We start from the raw sequence: 24,710 nt of genomic DNA on the forward strand, positions 1-24,710 counted from the left end.
CACTGTGCTCCTCTTCTGACTCACCACTGGATTCATTCTCTATGGCCTGTGGAGCTACCTCAAGATCCTCTTCCTACAGTGGGTCCCCCCTTTGCCAGTGCCAGTATCACTGACACCCGCTCTGCGGGGTATTGTGGTGGTCCCCCTGAACAGTCCTGATATCGGAAGCGCATCTTCAGAAGATCTATAGTCCTCTCTATCACTGCCCTTGTGGAGGCATGACTCCTATTATAATGCTGCTCTGCCTCTGTTCTTGGGTGGCGGAGAAGCATCATAAGCCGCCTTTTCAATGGATAGCTCTTGTCACCCAGCAGCCATCCATCCAGTTGAGCTGGAGCCGTGAACAGCCTCGGCACCTGTGAGTGCCTTTGGATATAAGTGTCATGGGAGCTGCCAGGGTACCTTGCACAGACTTTCAGAATCTGTGTCTTGTGGTCACAAACTATCTGGATGTTCATCGAGTGGAAGCCCTTCCTGTTGATGAAGGCACCCAACTGACCTGCTGGCATCTTGATGGCCACATGTGTGCAGTTGATTGCACCCTGAATTCAGGGGAACTCAGCACTCACTGCAAACCCTCTGGCTCGCTCAGCCTGGCTGGCCTTGTCCATATGGAAATGAATAAATGCCATCACCTGCCTGAACAGAGCTTCTGTCACCAGCTTGACGCAACTGTGGACAGCTGATTGGGACACTCCACAGAGATCCCTCACCGACCCATAAGACCATAAGACATAGGAGCAGAAATTAGGCCATTCGGCCCATCGAGTCTGCTCCGCCATTCAATCATGGCTGATAAGTTCCTCAACCCCATTCTCCCACCTTCTCCCCGTAACCTTTGATCCCCTTACCAATCAAGAACCTATCTATCTCGGTCTTAAATACACTCAATGACCTGGCCTCCACAGCCTTCTGTGGCAATGAATTCCATAGATTCACCACTCTCTGGCTAAAGAAGTTTCTCCTCATCTCTGCTCTAAAAGGTCTTCCCTTTACTCTGAGGCTGTGCCCTCGGGTCCTAGTCTCTCCTACTAATGGAAACATCTTCCCCATGTCCACTCTATCCAGGCCTTTCAGTATTCTGTAAATTTCAATCAGATCCCCCCTCATCCTTCTAAACTCCATCGAGTATAGACCCAGAGTGCTCAAACGTTCCTCATATGTTAAGCCTTTCATTCCTGGGATCATTCTCGTGAACCTCCTCTGGACCCTCTCCAGGGCCAGCACATCCTTCCTGAGATACGGGGCCCAAAATTGCTCACAATATTCTAAATGTGGTCTGACCAGAGCCTTATAAAGCCTCAGCAGCACATCCCTGCTTTTATATTCTAGTCCTCTCGAAATAAATGCCAACATTGCATTTGCCTTCCTAACTACCACGTCAACCTGCAAGTTAACCTTAAGAGAATCCTGGACTAGGACTCCCAAGTCCCTTTGCACTCCAGATTTCTAAATTCTTTCCCCATTTAGAAAATAGTCTATGCTTCTATCCCTTAATAGAAGTTGAGGGCCAATGTGACCTTCAGAGCCACTGGCATGGTGTGTCCACCCACACAGTTTGAGGTGACCTCAGGCCCAATCATCTGACAAATGGAGGTCACAGTCTCCCTGGAGAGGCAGAGCCTCCTTAGGCACTGTACCTCGGACATATTGAGGTAGCTGCATCACTGCCTGTAAACCCTGGCAGCAGGATAGTGACGTCTCCTGCGGCCCCTTCTGCCTTGGACTACCTGCTGGCCCTGCACCCCTTGTGCCTGCACCTCTCCTCCCACAGGTCGCTCTCTTGGAAGCTGCATAGGGACACCTGGCCTGCTCTCCCGTCTACCCCTCTCTTCCTCCTCAGAGGAGGTGCCACCAGCGGAGAGCACAATCCCTATTACCAGGGTAACAGAAGACTGTCTGATGCCCGGAAGAGTCCACAAGATCAAAATCATCTGGGGTTCTTGGAGACACCAATGAGACTTGAAATGAAGCCTAGAAATGTTAAGGCTGAAGCTCAGAACAGAGATGAAGCTGTTAGGTTCAAATAAGCAGCAAACTATCTCCTAAGCTCCTCACTACTCACAATGGCAATGCTGCGGACCCGTTTTATCCCGCCCTTGGATGAGGTTTTGTTAAAAGTGGGCTGCCCGTTTTGCCTGTGCAATGAGCGTGAAATTGCACAGGCAACGTAAAATCGTGACCAGTTTCCTTTTTAATGGCCTTAAATAGCCCTTTAATTATTGGCAGGCGCAGCTTCGACACCCGCGTGCGCTCGCCAATCTTAAGATTGCTCGCCTGCGGGGTTTCATGTCTGTTCGAGTCGGGCGGCGCCCACCCGGTAGACATAAAATTCTGGCTTATATCCGTCGGCAAACTCCTTATGTCTTCTTCACAATATACTTTCCTAACTGTCTTTGTTCATCTGCAAATTTAGCTCGCATGTCCCTTGATCATCTTCCAAAATTCTATATATTCTGGATGGTTCCTGCAGATTGGAAGGTAGCAAATGTCACCCCACTATTTAAGAAGGGGGGGAGAGAGAAAACACGGAACTGCAGACCTGCTAGCCTTACATCAGTAATAGGGAAAATGCTGGAATCTGTTATATAGGATGTGATAAAGGGACACTTAGACAATAATGATCTGATTGGGCATAGTCAACATAGATTTATGAATGGGAAATCGTGTGTGACGAACCTGTTGGAATTTTTTGAGGATGGCAATAATAGAATTGATAAAGGGGAATCAGTGGACATAGTGTTCTTGGATTTTAAGAAGGCTTTTGATAAAGTTCCCCACAGGAGGTTGATTAGCAAAATTAAAGCACATGGGATAGGAGGCAATATACTGGCATGGATTAAGGATTGGCTAACAGGCAGAAAACAGAGAGTAGGAATAAACAGAGAGTTGACAGGCTGTGACTAGTGGGGTACCGCAAGGGTCAGTACTTGGGCCCCAGCTGTTCACAATATATATCAATGATTTGGATATGGGGACCAAACGTAATATTTCCAAGTTCACAGATGACACAAAGCTAGGCGGGAATGTGTGTTGTGAGGAAGATGCAAAGCAGTTTCAAGGGGATTTGGACATATTTAGTGAGTGGGCAGAATATGGCAGATGGAATATAATGTGGAAAATGTGAGGTTATCCACTTTAGTAGGAGGAACAGATGTGCAGAATGTTTCTTAAATGGTGAGAGATTAGAAAGTGTAGATGTAGAAAGGGACCTGGGTGCCCTCGTCAACTGAGCCTGTATTCTCTAGTGTTTCGAAGAATGAGAGATGATCTCATTGAAACCTACAAAATGCTTAAAGGGACAGACAGGGTAGATGCAGGTAAGATGTTTCCCCTGGCTGGGGAGTCTAGAACCAGGGGACACCATTTCAAAATAAGGGGGAAGCCACATAGGGCCAAGATAAGGAGAAACCTTTTTACTCAGAGGGTTGTGAATCTTTGGAATTCTCTACCCCAGAGGGCTGTGGAAGCTCAGTCATTGAGTATGTTTAAAGCAGACAGATTTCTAAATACCAATGATGTAAAGGGATATGGGGATAGTGTGGGAAAAAGGCATTGAAGTGGATAGTCACCCATGATTGTATTGAATAGTGGAGCAGACTCGATGGGCTGAATGGCCTACTCCTGCTCCTGTGTTCCTATGATTCCTGTCTCATCCTTTTCTGATCTCTCTTTAACTTCAGCTTCATATTAAAGCTTTTAATAATCTTAAACCCCAAGCTCTGTTCTCTATTAATGTTCCTCAGTAATTTCTAACCCCAAAAAAGTGGTAGAAATGGCAGAAAATATCATATCCAAACCATTTATTGAAGGATATAGAAGTACAATGACACATTAAGACATTAACATTATTACACAGGCTGTGCTTATATCAGCCCAGGTTCCTGACAGTGTAACAATGGCTAATGGATTCCAGCTATACAGCAGCATGAAGTGACCTTCTCTCTTTAGTTGATTTTTTGTGATTTTTTTTTGCTTTTCAATAAATCCACAGACTCTAACTGACAGAGCAATGTGCACATGGAGAATATTAGGCTAACAATGAATGACCAATGGTGCAGCTTATTTGCTTCTCCAAAGGTAAGAGAGAACTTTCGGAGTACAGAGAAAACTGAAAAAAATCAAGTTAATGAACAGATGTGACTATCTCCCGCACTTTCTTCCTACTTATCTCTGAAGTGACAGCAGCTGGTCAGTGTACTGATCCATCACACGGCCAACTCCACTGTCTCAAATAGTTATTCTTTATGTTCAAGTTCATGAGTCAGAAGTCAGTGGGTAACAATCAGGCATTGAAGCCTTGGCTAAATGTTCCCCTCCTTAAGCCATGGGTGGCAGTTGCAGCTTGCCAGAAGAGACTGGTTAGCTCAACTCAGACCAGGGATCAACCCTAGCGACTCCGTGGGTTTGTGTGGTTCACTAATGCATTCAGTACTTGGCTTGCCAACGACGTGATTACGGGGCTACAACTTTATAACACATCCTGCTTCCACTGCACACCCATTAACAGCAAGGCCCGAGAGGCAATGGAAAAAATGAGCGTCTTTTGCTGATATAGCAGAGTATTGCCTTTTCCCTCCCTAGCAGCACTGTAGGTGTACCCACACCACATGGTCTGCAGCGATTCAAGAAGGCAGCTCACCACCAGCTTCTCAAGGGCAATTAGGTATGGGTAATAAATGCTGGCCTAGCCAGAGATACATTAACCCAGGGGTTGGCACAGCTGTTTGTGCAGTCCACCAAACGTCAGTCTATTTAAATAAGCAGACAGAGTTGGGTGTAGACTTTCCTGGCTTGTACAGTGTATAATGCAGTAGTTCATTTTTGCCATCTTTGGGAATTGCAGCATCAATGGAATAAAACGTCAATGAGTGAGGAAAACAGGGGTCAGTGTCCTGTTATTGACATGAAAGTCATATTGTGCTTTATTAAAACACAACTCAGTCCACTGTTATACCATGTTCTGCCACAGCCCCACTCACTGAGATGGAACAGGAACAATACAATCAATCACCTTATGAACAGTAGAGTAACTTGCCAGAAACTGACAATGCCAGTCCCTTCCGAGAGCAGAGGAGGTTAAATCTACCTATCGATTTCTCTTTTGTGTATCTGGTAATTCACTCCATGTTCACCTTCACATATATCAATGCCAGGCTTGGTGAGGGTGCAAGGGGTTGACTCCTAGGCTCTGGAACTTGTGCACTGGGATGGTCTGCATATTGATGGCTCTCTGACTCATTTCTTTTCTGAATATGACATCCAGCACATTGTAAGATTGTTAAAAGTTTAGTACCAAGGGTGGAGTTTACAGTTAATGTTGAAGCCATTAATCACACAGCATTTTCTGGATTCAACCAGATTTCAAGGCAGAACTCACAGAACTGAAACAGGCAAACTGTTCTATGATGAAGCGTTCAGATTCCAGGTGGAACTGTGAGGAGGTCAGGAGGGAGAAGGGAAATCTGGGGCGAAAGGGCCATACCCCCAGGCAGTAATAACAGATGCCAGGGAAGTGGGGCTTTGAAGTGGGTGGTAAAGGGGGTAGTTCGGGGAGATTCTGTCTCCTGTAAGGCTGCAATACAAACAAAGGAAAGAAAGAAAGGCTTGCATTTCCATAGTGTCTTTCGCATCCTCGGGGAAGTCCCAAACAACTTCATAGCCAATGAAATGCTGTTGGGGTGTTTATGTAGGAAACGTGGCATCTAACTTTTGCACAGCAAGCTCCCACAAACAGCAATGCGATAATGATCTGGTAATTTGTTTTTGTGATGTTGTGATAAAAATTGTCCGGGATACTGGGGTGAACTCCCCTGCCCCCTGCTCTTCAGATAGTGCCGTGGGATCTTCAGCATTTCCCTAAGAGAGCCAATGAGGCCTCACTTTAACACCTCATCAGAAAGATGGTATTTTCAACGGTGCAACCAACACTCCCTCAGTACTGCTCTGGAGTGCCAGTCTAGGTTGTTGTGCTCAGGTCTGTGGAATGTAATTCAAACTCTCAACTTTCTAACTCAGCAATGAGAATGTGACCCACCAAGTCACACCTGAATCGTCAACTCATGCTCTGTGCTCTCTCAAAATGATCTCTTGTCTGAGAGTTCAAGCATTGGATATGGTTATTCAGAGGGGAATTGATTAGGACTGGTGGGACTGATTGATGAGAAGGATATTGAACAATGGCTGTTCCCTCCTTATGTAAGTTTTGTTGTTGTTAAGTTAGAAGGAGACTGAATTGGGCTTCATGGGTGGGGCAGGGGTTGGGAATATAGGAAGGCCATTCAGCCCCTCAGGCCTACTCTGCTGTTCAGATCAATCATGGTTGTTTACAATATCAAATCAATTTCCCGCCTTTGCTCCATTCCCCCTTAAAACCTTTATCCAAGAAATATCTATCAATGTAAGAAGACCTTCCTCCCTTTCCCAAAGTCAGCCTCTGCCCAAGTTGCAACATGTGACCATCTTTGTTAGAATTATGATGAGTTTTTACTTTGGAAGCCCCAGTTTCATTCTGACAGAATTTGTAGGTAAATTTCTATGATTTAGGATTTCCGATACTGAGTTTCACGCAACGAGAGCAGGAGTTAGGGGTCCTAGAATTGTTCAAGACCCACTCCAGAGAGTTAAGCACATGATCCGGGCTGACACTCCAGTGCAGTACTGAAGGAGTGCTGCACTGTCAGAGATGTTGTCTTTCAGATGAGAACAAGGCCCCATTTGTCCCCTAAGGATGCCATGGTACTGCTGGAAGGAGAGCAGGGGAGTTCCCCTGATGTCCTGGCCCATGTCAATGTATTAGATTTACAGCCATCATGATTTTCAGGTTGCTCAGACTCCTCACTCCAATTGCTGATGTGAGGGAAATTGTCAGGAGACTGAAATCATAGCGTTGACCCCTGAACTTTCAAACCTAAGTTTAAAAAAAAGAATTGCACACATATGCAAAACTGAAAATGGGAAAACAAATGAACAAGCAAACAATTGTCAAACACAGTTAGGAGAGAAGTTTGGCAGCTTGAACCACTGATCTCTGTGCAGGAGCAACTGGGACACGTTACAGAGCTGTGTGCCTTCAAGACTGAAAAGATCAGTACTGTTACAGATATAGCAGTGTTGAGTTAGCCAAAACACACAAGTCAGTTTACACACAGAGGAAAACCAACAAGCTGCAGGTGCTGGAAATCTGAAACAAGAAGCAGAGAGACCTGGAAACACTCAACTGGTTAATTCAGTGTCTGTGGAGTGAGCAGGAAGAGTTAACATTTCAAACACCAGACTCTTCATCAGAACAGGAAGAGATTACAGACACATGACATTTAAATAGGAGCAGGATAAAGGGAACGGGGAAAGATACATGGATAAATACACCTACACGCACACACAACACATATGTGTACACACAGCACACACATGCATAGACAGCACACACATGCACACACACACACAACCCACACACATATGCAACACGCACATGTATACACACACACACACACACACACGAGTTCACATCTGACTGTTTTTGATGTCTCCACAGTGAGTCTCAGTGAATTCGACAATGTTTAGATATAGTGAGGGTGCTCCTCCAGCCACATGACAGTTTTACGCTACACAACACACTGAGTCAATTTAATATTTCTTTAGTTTTGCAATTACCAAAACACAAACACATTGGATGTCTGGACAACACCAGTAGGGAAGCATCTTCCTGCATAAAATCTTATTATGTCACTTCAGCCCACTTTGACATTACGTCTTCCTTTCTCAGCCCTTAGAAAGATTTTGCATCAAAGTCAACTTTTGTTCCTTTTCTTAAAGGAACTGGTGTGATCAGCCAACAAGGATGGAGTTTCTTCAGCTTCATCTTCCAATGAAACCCTGCCTTGCTCAAAGGTGTACCATCAATCATATGATACATAATTCACTCATGGACAAATTGAAGGGATTTATGGGTGCTTTGCTGCGGCACACTTTCAAATAATGGCAGTTCAGTTGGCCAGGTGTTTAACAACTGGCTGAAGTCTAAACTGGTTTCAGAGTCCCTCTTTACTGAACACATTTCTCAAAATTCAAACCTCTCATTAACACACAATCACCTCTGACAGTATCCCTGTGCCCCCATTTCCCTCTGCAGAATGGGCCAAGGGCTGTCTTCATCCTCTTCTGATTGGTTGACCCCCTGCTCCTGCTCCATCTGGTCACTGGACTGACCTTCTGTGTACTCCTGGATAGTAGGCAGTGCCCCCTGCAGGCTGCAGCGCCGGCGTAAACCCACCAGGAGAGGCTGGGGCATGGAGCAGATATCCGCATTGTTTCCCAGGTCGATCCAGGACAGCGCTGGATACTTGTTAGGCTCCTTCATCATCTCAGTCATTTCCTTGAGAATGAGCCGGGTCAGGCGGTTTCCATTCAGTGCCAGGTTGGTTAGTTTCGGAAGGGCTGCCAGGAAGGGCAACAGAAGGTGTAGGCCATCATCAGACAACTCAGTGAAGCTCAGATCGATGGAGGTTAGATGGTCTCCATTCAGCTGCAAGTAGTAGGCGACACGGTGAATGTCCCTGGGAGATAGTGGCATTCCCGATAGATTCAAGGAGTCATTAGTGAGGTTCTTCTGCAGTGCAGCCTTTAAGCTAAAAGAAAGACAAATAATAGATTATTTTAATCATTGTTCCTTCTTACCGACCTGCCATGTCTAACACCCTGCTCTCAACCTGACCTGCACAATCTTACAAAGGGATTCTAGCCCATCCTTTAACTATAACATGATCCTTAGATTGGAAGAACAGTGGATCCCAATAAAAAAGTTAGGTTTCGCTACATCTGAAATTCTGTATGTTAAGGCTACATTGATGAGCTAGGCAACTTGTGCAGGTTTTGTACCTTAACATCAGCTATTCTGCTGAATGAAATCAGGCGTGCGCTGGCGGAGTGAGACACAGATCAAGCCCATGCTCGTGAGGCAGCCAGGAACTTGAGTATTTATTTAAAGGCAGATTCCTGAGCTAGTCTATGTTGGACTCTTTATGTTTTTCATTTGTATTCACATTAGACCCTTATTGGGAATGCCAGTAGTTCCAGCAAAAACCAACTTGAACCAGTTAACCTGACATGGTATTAAAGGAAAATTGAAGTATGGTGGTTTGTTGGTCAAACAATTACATGACGTAGGAAATTGGGCAGATTTGTGGGTCAGAACACTGGTGTTAGACCCTGGGCTGTGGATTGACACCTGCCAAAATAATGGGCGGTTATCTGTGGGCAGTTCAGCTCAAGTATTCAACTTCAAAGCTGCTCAGAATTTGGCATCAAATGATCAATCACACTCTGAAAGGCTACAGAATGTCAGATTGGCACAGTTAGGTAGAGAGAGTCTTCAGAGGGTAGGTCTATAATACAGTGTTAGTGTACCAACTCTAACTCTAAACTCTATGAACCTAACTTCTTAAGTGGTCTGATCCACAACACTACTGTCAAACAGAAAATAGAGAACAAAAATGAAGAAATACGAATGAAGTGCACAGACATGAGCTGGACAGTTTAATTGGGTCTGATAACGGGGGCAGTTGTTGGTGAATGCTCTTGCAACCTGGGTTTTCCTCTCGATTCTTGCAGGCCCGACAAGAGCTGGCAGGACACCAATTATCTTTAAATAATCAGGAGCAGTAATGTCACCGCAATTTCCCTGTGGGGCTAAGCTAGATGGATATTTGAGAAGAATCCCTGCTCTTCACAGATGTGTTGTTGATTCCGACCGATTCCCGCAATTCGGAGAAAAGAGCAAGACCATCTTGTTTACCTTCGACCATCCTGATAGTTGCATGATATAATAATAAAGAAGTTGTTGGTTAATCACAGCGATCAATCTCAATCAGTTATTGTCCGTACTGACACAGACATGAAGTGAGGAAAACCCCACTGGTAGGGAGTTCTGGGAACCACAGACCTAAAGTAATCTGTTCCTCACAAGAACACAGCATTTAGCACGTCACGTCTCAAATTACTCAAATACTGTATCCTATGGTGTGATTTTCTGAAAGAAATCTAATTTTCATATGATTGAATGAAACGCTTCCAACATTTCTCCAGGGAGTCTGTACCATAGACTGACCATTCACTCACTGAAATATTGTTTCAACAACAACCAGAATTTGAATTTATTTTGCACCTTTAGCATAGCAAAACATGCTAAGGGTGTTCACAGGGGGAGGCCAATGCTGCGGAATTGTGAAGAGAACCATTGCAAGTGATTCTCTGGCTATGATTAGATAGATAAGAATGGAACCAGGTGCGTGCAGTCCCACCCAGCTAGATGACAGTGGAGAGGGGTTGGAAGAGAATGGTGTGGTCAACCATGTCAAAGGCTGCAGAGAGGTCGAGAAGGACAAGGAAGGAAAGTTTACCTTTGTCACAATCACATAGAATGTCATTTGTGACTTTGATAAGAATTGTTTGGCACTGGCAGGAATGGAAACCTGATTGGAGGGATTCAAAGTTGGAATTCTGGGAAAGATGGGGATGGACTTGGGAGCAACAACACAATCAAGGAGTTTGGAAAGAAGGGAGGTTGGAGATGAGATCTTGGTTTCTTAGGATAGTGAGGTTAGGAGTTGGTTTTTTGAGGAAAGGGGTGATAACAGCAGATGTGAAAGACAGAGACAACATCTGAAGACAGAGGACTGTTAACAATATCAGCTAACACAGGGACCAGGAGGAGAAGTTCTTTGGTGAGAATATAGGTGAGGGAGCAGGAGGGGGCCTCTTGGACAAGATGAGTTAGAAGAGATCATGAGGGGCGATAGGAGAGAAAGAGAGAGATGTGATCTCAGGGCTAGAATGACAGAAGAAGCATTAAAGGAAGTTTCACCTAAAGGGCTAGTGGTAGGGAGGGAAACAGCAGAGGCAGCTGCTCAGATGATCTCAGTTTTAATGACAAGGAAGTCCTTGAGCTCCTCACACTTGCTGTTGGAGGTGAGAGTGAAGGGGTTTAAGAAAATGGGTTGCAGTAGAGAAAAGCAGCGAGGGTTATCATTGTATTTCAGGATGATTGTGGAATCGAGCAGCTTTGAAAGAGGAGAACAGAACCTGATAGTGCTTCATTTGGTCCAGCCAGATATGGCAATGAATGTCTAATCCAGATATATGCTATATCCATTCTTAAACCTCTTCACATACAGACCATGTCCTTTGGTTCTAATGTTCTGAAAAAAGTGAAAGAAGTCATCATAGTTGACATTATCTAATCCCTTTAGGATCTTAAAAATATCAATCATCTTGAAACCAGCTCTTCTCAGTTGGAACATGCATAATTTACATAATTACTCCTCATAATCTAATCTCTCCATCCTCTCAATCGTTCTGTAATCTCTCTTCTATATTCTTTCAACATCTGCAATGCCTTTTCTGCACTGTTGTGACCACAACTGCACACACAAACTTACGATCACAGCAATGATTTATAAGATGCCAGGATTACCTTACAATTTCTGCTCAATATTGACCTTGTAATACCTCCTGGCATCTGATTTGCTTTGTATTCACTGCCAATGATCATTACTGCGATTGCCTCAAGTTATTGTCATTAAGGATCCCTATCTCTTCCATTCTCCATTATTGTCTTCCCATTTAACAATCCTCCCTGGATTGTTTGTCCCCATGTGAAGCACTTTGCATGTCTCTACATTGAATTTCATCAGCCCAATTCTCCAGCTTTTCAAATTCTCCTGTAGTTAATCTGGTTCAGCTTTGCAGTTGTGAGGGGACCTTAGTCACACTGTATGTTTTTTATAAAATATCTATAGATATCCTCATGGCTATTTCTAAATTTTTAAAAACTGGACAAAGACCTTTTAAAATGGCTGAAGCTATGTCTGTCTGTGGCTCCTGAACATAAGGAGCTATTTGACAGCCTCAAAGAAACTTGCACCTCATTATCTCTGAAGAGATACTCATGACAAATTGTGGGCAGCACAGACCAAATTCAAAGAGAGCTACACAAAGGCCATCTGCATTTCATAACCCAGGTGGACAACTGGAGTCTAGTCGTCTGCTAGGACAAAGGGTCCTGAAACCTTCCTTTCAATTCATAATGGTTGAGACATTTAGCTATCTCAGAGACCCAAGACAGGGAATACACACCCTTTGTCAAAGACAGTGTGAAGAGGTGGGAGTCATGTGACATGAACCATGACATCTTGAAGGCAGGTCAGTTGAAAAAGAGCGCGGAGAGCGTGGGGGAGGTCATTTGAAAAAGAGCGCGGATCTTGAAGGCAGGTCAGTTGAAAAAGAGCGCGGAGATTGGAAATAAAAGGAGGGGAAGTTGAAGAGGAGCGGCCAGTGTGTGAGTGGCCCAGTGAAGGAGTGGAGCTTTGAGGCTTTGGCTCGAGAGGCTTCGGCGAGCAGAGGCTGAGTACGAGCTTGCTCCCAGTGGGGTAGGGCCGGGTAAAGTCCTTTTAAGTAAATTAGGAGTAGGTAATGGAGGCAGCAGTTGGGGCAGTCGAGTGCTCCGAATGCAGCGTGTGGGAAGTCATGGACAGCACAATTGCCCCTGATGACTACACCTGCAAAAGGTGCATCCAGCTACAGCTCCTGAGAAGCCAAGTTAGGGAACTGGAGCTGGAGCTGGATGAACTTTGGATCATAGAGGAGGCAAAGGCAGTAATAGACAGGAGTTTCAGGGAGACAGTCACTCCTAAAAGTCAGGAGGCAGGCAGCTGGGTGAATGTCAGGAGAGGGAAGGGGAATAGACAGAAAGAGCAGAGCACCCCTGTGGCCATTCCCATCAACAATAGGTATACCGTTTTGGATACTGTTGGTGGGGACGACCTACCAGGGACAAGTTGTAGTGGTCGCGTCTCTGGCACCGAGGCTGGACCCTCAGCTCAGAAAGGAGGGAGGGAAAAGAGGAGAGCAGTAGTGATAGGGGGTTCGATAGTTAGGGGAACAGGTAGGAGGTTCTGTGGGAGAGATCGAGAATCCCGGATGGTCTGTTGCCTCCCTGGTGCCAGGGTCCACGGTATCTCGGATCGAGTTCTCAGTATTCTGAGGAGGGAGGGTGAGCAGCCAGATGTCGTGCTCCATGTATGGACCAATGACGTGGATAGGAAGGAGGAGGAGGTCCTGCAAAGAGAGTTTAGGGAGTTAGGTGCAAAGTTGAAGGACAGGACCTCCACGGTTGCGATCTCAGAAGTGCTACCCGTGCCACATGCTAGTGAGGCTAGAAATAGGAGGATAATGCAGCTAAATACGTGGCTAAGGAGATGGTGCAGGAGGGAGGGCTTCATGTTTCTTGACAATTGGGCTCTGTTCCAGGGAAGGTGGGACCTGTTCCGACGGGACGGTTTGCACCTGAACTGGAGGGGGACTAACATCCTTGCGGGGAGGTTTGCTGGTGCTGCTCCGGGGTGTTTAAACTAGATTTGCAGGGGGAGGGGAACCAGAGTGTTAGAGCAGATAGTGAGGTGGAGGAGGATAAAGGTCAAGCGAGGAATGCATGTGTAGACAGAAATCAAGGGTCCGTACATGATAGAAATGTTCTCAGGTGCATCTATTTCAATGCAAGGAGTATTGTCGGAAAGGCAGATGAGCTTAGGGCATGGATTGGCACGTGGGATTACTACATTATTGCTATTAGTGAGACTTGGTTGCAGGTGGGGCAGGACTGGCAGCTCAATGTTCCAGGGTTCCGTTGTTTCAGACATGATAGAGGGGGAGGGATGAAAGGGGGAGGAGTGGCATTACTAGTCAGGGAAAATATCACAGCTGTGCATAGACAGGACAGCCCGGAGGGCTCGTCTACAGAGGCCATATGGGTGGAGCTGAGGAATGGGAAAAGTGTGGCCACACTAATAGGGTTGTATTATAGACCACCTAATAGTCAGAGAGAATTGGAGGAGCAAACCTGTAGAGAGATAGCAGACCAATGTAAGAAACAGAAAGTTGTGATAGTGTGAGATTTTAACTTTCCACATATTGACTGGGACTCCCATACTGTAAAAGGGCTGGATGGCTTGGAGTTTGTCAAATGTGTTCAGGAAAGTTTTCTAAATCAATATATTGAGGTACCAACGAGAGAGGATGCAATACTTGATCTCCTATTAGGGAACCAGACAGGTCAGGTGACAGAAGTATGTGTAGGCGAACATTTTGGGTCCAGTGACCATAATGTCATTAGTTTTAAGCTAATTATGGATAAGGATAGGTCTGGTCCTCGAGTTGAGATTCTAAATTGGAGAAAGGCCAATTTTGTGGAAATGAGAAAGGATCTAAGAAGAGTGGATTGGCATAAGTTGTTTTCTGGCAAGGATGTGTTCAGTAAGTGGAAGGCATTCAAAGGCGAAATTTTGAGAGTGCAGAGTTTGCATGTTCCTGTCAGGATTAAAGGCAAAATTAACAGGCATAGGGAACCTTGGTTTTCAAGGGATATTGGTAATCTGGTTAAGAAGAAGAGAGAGGTGTATAGCAGGTATAGGCAACAAGAAGCAAATGAGGTACTTGTAGAGTATAGAAAATGTAAGAAAATACTAAAAAAGGAAATCAGGAAGGCAAAAAGAAGACATGAGGTTGCTTTGGCAGATAATGTGAAGGTAAACCCAAAGGGTTTCTACAAGTATATTAAGAGTAAAAGGATAGTAAGGGACACAATTGGTCCCCTTGAAGACCAGAGTGGTCGTCTATGTGTGGAGCCTCACAAGATGGGGGAGATCTTAAACAGTTTTTTTTGCATCAGTATTTACTCAGGAAACTGGCATAGCGTATAAGGAAGGAAGGGAAACAAGCAGTAGTTTCATGGAACATATAGAGATTAAAGAGGAGGAGGTGCTTGCTGCCTTACAGCGAATAAAGGTAGATAAATCCCCCGGGCCTGATATGATATTCCCTCGGACCTTGAGGGAGACTAGTGTAGAAATTGCAGAGGCCCTGGCAGAAATATTTAAAATGTCCTTAGCCACGGGTGAGGTGCTGGAGGATTGGAGGGTAGCTCATGTTGTTCCGTTGTTTAAAAAAGGCTCCAAAAGTAAACCAGGTAATTACAGGCCAGTGAGCCTGACGTCAGTAGTAGGTAAATTATTGGAAGGTGTTCTGAGAGATCGGATAAATAATTATTTAGACAGCCAAGGGCTGATTAAGGATAGTCAGCATGGCTTTGTGCGTTGTAGGTCATGTTTAACTAACCTTGTAAAGATTCTCGAGGAGGTTACCAAGAAAGTAGATGAAGGAAAGGCTGTGGATGTTGTCTACATGGACTTTAGTAAGGCCTTTGACAAGGTCCCACATGGGAGGTTAGTTCAGAAGGTTCAGACACTTGGTATCCATGGAGAGGTTGTAAACTGGATTCGAAATTGGCTGTGTGGGAGAAGACAGAGAGTGGTAGTGGATGATTGCTTCTCAGACTGGAGGTCTGTGACTAGTGGTGTGCCTCAGGGATCTGTACTGGGACCATTGTTGTTTGTTGTCTATATCAATGATTTGGATGATAATGTGGTAAATTGGATCAGCAAGTTTACTGATGACACTAAGATTGGAGGCGTTGTGAACAGCGAGGAAGGCTTTCAAAGCTTGCAGGGGGATCTGGACCAACTGGAAAAATGGGCCAGAAAATGGCAGATGGAATTTAATGCAGAAAAGTGTGAGGTGCTACATTTTGGAAGATCAAACCAAGGTAGGACATACACAGTAAATGGTAGGGCACTGAGGAGTGCGGAGGAACAAAGGGATCTGGGAGTTCAGATACATAATTCCCTGAAAGTGGCGTCACAGGTAGACAAGGTTGTAAAGAAAGCTTTTGGCATACTGGCCTTCATAAATCAAAGTATTGAGTATAGGAGTTGGGATGTTATGGTGAGGTTGTATAAGACATTGGTGAGGCCAACTTTGGAGTATTGTGTGCAGTTCTGGTCGCCTAACTACAGGAAGGATATCAGTAAGATTGAGAGAGTGCAGAGAAGATTTACTAGGATGTTGCTGGGTCTTCAGGAGTTGAGTTACAGGGAAAGATTGAACAGGTTAGGACTTTATTCCTTGGAGCGTAGAAAAATGAGGGGAGATTTGATAGAAGTTTACAAAATTGTGAGGGGTATAGACAGAGTAAATGCGAGTAGGCTCTTTCCACTTAGATTAGGAGAAATAAACACGAGAGGACATGGCTTTAGGGTGAAAGGGGAAAGGTTTAGGGGGAACATTAGGGGGAACTTCTTCACTCAGACAGTGGTGAGAGTGTGGAACGAGCTACCATCTGACGTGGTAAATGCGGGCTCACTCTTAAGTTTTAAGAATAAATTAGATAGATACATGGATGGGAGAAGTCTGGAGGGTTATGGACTAGGTGCAGGTCAATGGGACTAGCGGAATAATATTTCGACACAGACTAGAAGGGCCGAATGGCCTGTTTTCTGTGCTGTAGTGTTCTATGGTTCTATGGTTCTACCTGGGGGGACCAAGAATATTGCCTTGTGGAACTGCAAAGCTCAGTCTGCCATCTTACTATTTACAAGCAGCAGCACAGAAACAGGCCTCTGCCCAGATTGAATACCTGGCCTCATCTACACTGGAACTTCTGTACCTTCACCTGTAAGACTGATTTATCTCTGTGTGCCTAGCTTCTTGTGTGAAGTCAACTCCATTGCCAAAGTGAATTATACAGCATCGATTTTCAACCTGCTGACCTCCGTGAAGGAATACCTGATTGGACTTTGATTCTGGACTCTGGACTCACGTGAAACAATATTTCTTTCTCTGTGGTCTTTGCCCTGTAAATCTTTCTTTTCTCATATCCCCCTCTTACTGCATGAGTGCAAAGGAGGCAAAGTTACTACCCTCCTCCCCCATTTGAGTCTGTGAAAACAAACTAACTCTTTGAGTTCATCCCATCTTGAGTTTGCTGTCAGGTTATTGCTAAAAATTGGATCACACCAAAACCAAAGGGTTGGGAAATATGCTACCACTTATTAAGGAGGAAGCAAAAAAAAAAACACCTTTCTGTTTATGGATTAGTGGCAAGAGGAGGAATCAGGGCTTTTTAAATTAACCCCCCTCCTGTCTGTAACAGAAATTGGAAACTCAAGTCAAATGGATAATCCATTTGGATTTGAGGCTAGAAATCGTGCGACGAGTAACTCACCTCCTGACTCCACAAAGCCTGTCCACCATCTAAAGGCACAAGTCAGGAGTGTGATGGAATACTCTCCACTTGCCTGGATAAGTGCAGCTCCAACAACACTCAAGAAGCTCGACACCATCCATGGACAAAGAAACCCGGTTGATTGGCATCACATCCACAAACATTCACTCCCTCCATCACTTACTCACAGTAGCAGCAGTGTGTACCATCTACAAGATGCACTGCAGGAACTCACCAAGTCTCCTTAGACAGCACCCTCCAAACCCACGACTTATCATCTAGAAGGACAAGGGCAGCAAATACAAGTGAATACCACCACCTGCAAGTTCCCCTCCAAGTCACTCGCCATCCTGACTTGGAAATATATCGCTGTTCTTTCACTGTTGCTGGGTCAAAATCCTGGAACTCCCTTCCTAATAGCACAGTGGGTGTACCTACACCACATGGACTGCAGTGGTTCAAGAAGGCAGTTCACCACCACCTTCTCTAGGGCAACTAGGGATGGACAATAAATGATAGCCCATCCAGCAAAGCTGTGAATGAATAAAAAAATTGACCAGAGTCCAAGTAGACATGACCCAAATTTGAGATAAAAGAGTCATTTGGAAGCCAACAAGGAAAACTCAGTGGCTGGAACAAATTCTAAAACACAATTAACTTACCACAGCAAATTCCTTTTCCCTAATGCTAAGAAAATGGCAACGTTTGATGCCCAGGTGTAGGTGAAGCAAGGAAATTTAAATGGTGAAACTTTAGTGGCTTTTAGCACAGAACAACTGAAAGCTGTAGCTAGGGAGGTACAGTTAAAATTGCCCAGTAAAGTGAAGAGAAGTGAACTGATCCAGGTGTTGGTGGAACATTTGGATCTCACATTGCCTGTACAGCAATTAGATGTAGAGCTCAACCATGACTCTGAATCCCCCCCACCCTTTGCCGAATTCAAGCTGGAAAATCTCAGAATACAGCTAGAATTTAAGGAGAGAGAACAAAAGAGAGAGGTAGAGGGAAACAGAAGAAGAGAGAGCAAGGGAACAGGAAAGAGAAAGAGAGATAGAAAGGGAGAGAGAAGAATACCAGCTCTGAAAATTGGAAATGGAATTTGCAGCCCAAAAGGAGAGAGAGCAGACAGCTGGAAGCTGTGAGGGAAAATTTCTCTCTGCCCAACCCCTATCTCTCTAACCCCAAGCCAGTCCTTAAGTATGCTAAATTCATTTGCATATTTGAAGAGTGATGTGGAATCATTTTTTTGCCACTTTTGAGTAAATAGCAGGACAGCTACAATGGCCCTCAGATATCTGGACATTTTTAATTCAAGGGCAGCTAACAGGGAGAGCCCAAGAGGTCAACTCCGTGCTGCCTCCTGATGTGTCCATAAATTATGAGCAGACCAAGGCTGCCATTCTCAGTGCCTACAAGTTAGTCCTGGAGGCACATCGGCAGCAATTCCGGAACATTCATAAGAAACACACACAAACTTACATCGAGTTCGAACGGCTGAAGCAAGTTGCGTTTGACTGATGGGTAAAGTCCCTAAGAATCCCATGCACCTATGAGGGGCTGAGTGATTGGTATTGATGGAGGAATTCAAAAGTTGCCTACCCTCCAACCATACACTTGGAGGAGCAGAGAATTCTCACAGCTGGGGATGCAGCCATCAGAGCAGGCAGAGACTCTCGCCACAGAAACTTACCCTTTGGACGGCATGGCACAATGTGTGCCTGAACCGGACTAACTCCCAGAGAGCATCCAGAGTTTTGTCCTTTCAGGAACGGTGTTCCCCTACCCATCCCAAAACGTGAGCAAGTCTGTTGTACGGCTCCGGAACACAGAGGCCACTCAATCCATAATGTTAGAGGGGAACCTAAACCTGCTGTCACACAGAATTCTAAAAGTATCATGCGTTGACAACATATACAACAACAACATTTTAAAGGGAACATGGATAAGGAAAGGATCCAAATACTTCAGGTCAGTGAGGGAACACAGAAGGAGGCCATTTGGCCCAGTGTGTCTGTGCTAATTCTTTGCATAAGCAACTATGTTAGTCCCACTCCCCTGCCCTTTTCCCTGTAACCCTGCAATTTTTCTCTTCAGTTAATGATCCAATTCCCTTTTGAAAGTTGTGATTGAATCTGCCACTACTGCATGCTCAGAGATCCTAAGCAATTGCTGTGTAAAAAGGTACCCTCTTATATTTTACATTATATGGAGAGGGAACTCCCTGTTACTGCAGATTAGACAGACATGGGTGTACCATAGCACATATATTACACAAAGTGTAATTCTGCATTAGAGAGAGGTTCACATGTACCTTTAGAATATACAGAATTAGGATCCCATTTATTGTAGAGAGAGAATACTGATCCATTGTACACTGGACAGAGAGGGAATCTCCTATTATGCTATAATGGACGGCACAAGACTCTCATTCTATAGATTATGTAGTGTAAAGGGTTAATGGTTATGTTAATTAGACAATGATGTTAATGATGATGTAAGCATGACCAAGAGACTCTAAGGGAGCAAGACAGAGAACAGTTCGTGTCCAGGAAACAATGTACTTACCATGAGATCTTGGATGTAAATAAACAGTAGTAAGAAAAACTTAATACATTAATACACAACTTAAGTCACTCAAGAGTAAGAGAAATCTCATCCAGCCAGAAGATAACACAAGTAAAGAGCAACAAACATCTTCCCATCCCACTCTCCCCATTCCCCCTCTTCCCATTCCCCCTCTCCAAACAAGATTACACTCTCTATAGTGTAATAGAAAGATAGCAGCTTCTTTCCTTCAACATTACACATGTTCACACTTGGAGATAATTCTGTATGAATCAACAGCCCAATGGGTGGTTAACAACTGGCTGTAATCAGGGTGTTGGGACCTTGCTTCAAGCTGTAATCACTTTCCCTAAGTAATGTCTACTTGCAGTATTTGTAAAAGACTTTTTTTGAATTTTGAGTAATACACAGCTATTTTTTCATCAATATTGTGATATTTTTATTCCCTTAGTGTTGTAATCTTATCATTTGCCAAAGGTGACCTTAATGCAGAAGCATACAGGACAAACTGATGTTCCCAGCGGGGAGAGAGAGAGAGAGGGCATTAGCCATGCATTATGATCTGAAGTGATGTTTAATTCAAGCAGCCCTTGACAAGTCTTATTTTTCACTGCTTTGACCTTCTTTATTTTTGAGAGGGTAGAGTGCTAACCAGACCAGAGCCCACACAGAGAGTGGCAATTAAAGGGGGAATTATGGCTCAAATGCGGAGGCTAGCTTTGATGTTGAGAATTAATGACATTTTTTATAATTAAAAAAACACCTCTAGATCATTATGCAAAGAAGTGGGAGGAAAATGGTCACTTATTACAAAAAGCCTTTGGTATTAAATTTACATCTCTGGAATTTCTGGAAGTCTTGCTCAAAAACAGGATTGACCAGTACAATACTGGTCTGGGTCAAATTTAGGAGGAAAGGATGTAGGAAGTCTGGAGGTAGGATAACCAATCTGCAGCCCCAATCAATTTCTGGAAAGGCCAGGGTGTGGGCCTGTGATAAACAGATTATCACTGCCTCCGCTTTCACCTCGGGAAAATGGATGTGACAATGACGAATTTAAACCCCAGTCCCTTTAACTTGCTGCCTAAAATTCTTGGAGTGAACCAGCATATGAGCAGGCCTGTCACAGGATTCATTCTGTATTCACATAATCTGCTCCAACAGCTGACTGAACCGGCACTACAGACACTCAGGCAACTAATTAATAACTCGGCAAAGCTGCTGACAGATTCCGCAGGCTGCTGGCAGTAATCTGCACTCCAAAAACAAACTGTTACAGAAACCTCACAAACCCTTTAAAGGGTCATTAAGAAGACCCTTCACTTCATTTCTCTCTTAAATGTCCAGATATCAGTTTCTATTTTTACCCAAGGTCCACAAAGCTCCACTGCCCACCCTGACCCATCCTCAGACCGTCCACTGAGTACAGAGGCTTTCAAATGGATGGGGAGGGGAAGGGATTGGGCACAGAAAAGGAGGGGCAAGTAGCGACGGGGAGGGATGGGGTAGGGGAAACAATGGAGAAGCGGTGTGCATGGAGGAGTGTGGGATTGGGGTAGAAAGGAAAGAGATGGATAGATGATGAGGAAGGTATGGGGAGAGGGGGTATGGGGAGAGGAGGAATGGGGAGAAGGGGATGGGGAGAGGAAAGTTGGCGAGGGGGGATGGGGAGAGGGGGGGATGGGGAGAGGAAAGTTGGGAAGAGGGGGGATTGGGAGAGGGGAGATAGGGAGAGGAGGAATGGGGAGAGGGGAGGGATGGGGAGAGGAAAGTTGGGGAGAGGGGGGATGGGGAGAGGGGGAAGAGGGGAGGGATGGGGAAAGGAAAGTTGGGGAGAGGGAGGATGGGGAGAGGGGGTATGGGGAGAGGAGGAATGGGGAGAGGGGAGGGATGGGGAGAGGAAAGTTGGGGGGGGTTGGGGAGAGGGGGTATGGGGAGAGGAGGAATGGGGAGAGGGAGGAATGGGGAGAGGGGGGATGGGGAGAGGAAAGTTGGGGGGAGGAGGGATAGGGAGAGGGGAGGAATGGGGAGAGGAAAGTTGGGGAGGGGGGATGGGGAGAGGAGGAATGGGGAGAGGGTTGATGGGGAGAGGAAGGTTGGGGAGAGGGGGGATGGGGAGAGGGGGGATAGGGAGAGGGGAGGGATGGGGAGAGGAAAGTGGGGGAGGGGGGGATGGGAAGAGGGGTTGTGGATAGGGGGTTGGGGAGGGGAGATGGGGTGAAGGGGGAATGGGGACAAAATGGATGGGGAGAAAAGAATTGGGGAGAGGGGGTGGGGAGAAGGGGGATGGGGAGGGGGGGATGTGGACAAAAGGGATGGGGAGAGGGGGTGGGGAGAAGGGAGATGGGAAGAAGGGGGATAGGGAGAGGGGGATGGGGTTAAGGGAATGGTAGCAGTGAGGAAGGGAAGGGAGTGAATATGAGAGATGTGGAGGAGGGGGACTTGCAGGTGGTGATGTTCCCATGTGTCTGCTGTCCTTGTCTTTCTCGTGGTTGAGGTTGTGGGTTTGGAAGGTGCTGTCAAAGGAGCCTTGGTGAGTTGTTGCAGTGCATCTTGTAGATGGTACACATTGCTGCTACTGTGTGTCAGTGGTGGAGGGAGTGAATGTTTGTGGATGGGGTGCTGATCAAGCAGGCTGCTTTGTCCTGGGTGGTATTGAGCTTTTTGAGCGTTGTTGGAGTTGCACTCATCCAGGCAAGTGGAGAGTATTCCATCACATTCCTGACTTGTGTTTTGTAGATGGTGGACAGGCTTTGGGCAGTCGGGAGGTGAGTTACTCACTGAAGAATTCCCTGCTTCTGACCTGTTCTTGTAGCCACAGTATTTATATGGCTAGTCCAGTTCAGTTTCTGTTCAATGGTAACTCCCAGGATGTTGATAGTGGAGGATTCAGCAATAGTAATGCCATTGAATGTCAAGGGGAGATGGTTAGATTCTCTCTTGTTGGAGGTGGTCTTTGTCTGGCAGTTGTGTGGCGCAAATGTTACTTGCCATTTACCAGCCCAAGCCTGGGTATTGTCCAGATCTTGGTGTATATTGACATGGACTGCTTCAGTGTCTGAGGAGTCTGTCTACATTTGAGAATTAGGGATTTCATCATGTGAATCAGTCATTCAGCTAGGCTCTTAGATCTAGGGTAATGAGGAGAAGAAGTTGGGTGACTGATATTCCACTTCTCACACATCTCCTGAAATGGCTTACTAATAATATGTGGATTATAATCTGTAATGATCTCTCCAGGCACAGCAAATAAACTGAAAATAGCACTTGGAGCAACAGTTGTGCTTGACATATTGTGCAATTGTTGAATAATGGGGTACTTGGTAAAGTAGTCGACGATGATGATGAAAGAGGTTGAATGCGATTTTTGACCAGGGATGGGTCGGAACTTCATGTGGGACCAGTAGTGCTTTGTGCTGACTTGGCATATGCTCTTGACATGCCTCGCACTTCATGACGACGACTTCAATGCCATTGTTCATACCTGGCCAAAATACTGTCTCTCTTGTGAGTCTTCTCACCTGATTTATCCCCATATGGGAATGATGAATTTGTTGAAGAATGTAGGTTGCAAATATTCCGGTATGATGACCTGCCTGCATTTAAAAATAACTCTCCAGGAAATGCCTAGCCCAAAAGGCCAAAATGGTCTCGCGTAACTGTGGACATGCTGAATTGAATCAGGCCATCCTTCAATGATGATTTCCCACATTTTCTGTAGTGTAGAATCTTTCGCCATTCCTTCTTGTAGCTGCTGGGACTTGCATTGCGCAAAATGTACCAGATCAGATTGGGGAACATCCTCAAGTTCGATGTCAATGAAGTCAATTTGTAGATCTAAGGAAAAATCTTCTGTTTTTCCTGGGTTAAGCAATCTGCTAAGTATATCTGATGTGACCATCAAGTTACTGGGCTTGTACCAAATCTCACAGTCATAACCCTGAATCTTTATCAAGAGATGTTGCAATCTTGGTGGTACACTGGTCAATGGTTTTCACCAAATCTTCACCAGTGGCTTGTGGCTGGTTTCTACCACAAATCTTTTGCCGAATATATAGGTATAAAAATGCATGATTCCAAACACTAAAGTTAATGTTTCCCATTCGATGTTGGAGTTGTTGGATTGTGTTATGAACAGAGATTTTGAAGCAAATGCAATCAGTTTGCCTTTTTGTAGTATGCATGCTCCCAGACCTTTCTGTGAGGCATCTACCTCCAAGGTGATTGTCCCCTAGGATCATAAAATTGCAATGTTGATGTTTCTGGTAATGACTGTTTCAGAGCTTCGAAGAGATATTGTTGGTCTTCGTGCCACAGGAAAGGCACATCCTTTCTCAACAATTCTCTTAATGATAAAGATTTTTGAGTGAAATTGGGAATGTATGAAGACAAAAAATTAAAGGAACCTAGACATCTTCGAAGATTGTCCTTATCTTGAGGATTGGCTTTAACATCCTCTATTCTTTTTGGATTGGGACAGCATTGGAATAAATAGAACCAAAGGAATTGATCTGCTGCACATTGTTGTCACATTTCAGACTGTTGAACTCCAATCCTTCATTACATGTCACTTGCATCAATAAATGCAGATTGTGGTCATATTCTTGCTTTATTCTTCCCACAACAGCTATGTCATCTGCGATACAGATGCATCCTGGCACAGTGCATGTAATATGTGGTCCATTTGAGCTTGAAAGAGATCCTGACTAACAGATAGCCTGAAAGAAAGTCATTGAAAACAGAATTGTCCAAATGGGGTACAAAATGCAGTAAGCTCTTGGGGCTTCTCCATGAGATGTACTGACCAGTAACCATGTTTAGCATCAAGCTTTGAGAAAAATTTTGCACCTGCAAATCTCGGATTTAACTCTTCCAATGTGGGAATTTGATAAGGACAACGTTTCAAAGCTGTGTTTAAATGTCATTGATTGAGGCATACTCTCAATGATCCGTCCTTCTTTGTGACACATGCGATTGAGCTGTACCTAGCCTGTGGGTTCTTGTATACTTCTAATGATTCTGTCTTTCTCCA

The 24,710-nt window shown here is 44.9% G+C and overlaps 1 protein-coding gene across 1 annotated transcript in view; it reads right to left on the reverse strand.

The window, feature by feature from the left end:
- Positions 1-7,455: 7,455 nt before the first annotated feature.
- Positions 7,456-24,710, reverse strand: part of LOC144687535 (leucine-rich repeat-containing protein 75B-like) — a 774,691-nt gene continuing 757,436 nt past the window's right edge. Inside the window, exon 4 of the mRNA XM_078553804.1 lies at positions 7,456-8,627. Within this exon, the coding sequence (XP_078409930.1) occupies positions 8,090-8,627 (538 nt within the window). The 3' untranslated portion in view covers positions 7,456-8,089. The remainder of the gene's footprint in view (positions 8,628-24,710) is intronic.

This window comes from Cetorhinus maximus, chromosome 12 (assembly GCF_964194155.1).
Source record: "Cetorhinus maximus chromosome 12, sCetMax3.hap1.1, whole genome shotgun sequence".
Lineage (NCBI taxonomy): Eukaryota > Metazoa > Chordata > Chondrichthyes > Lamniformes > Cetorhinidae > Cetorhinus > Cetorhinus maximus.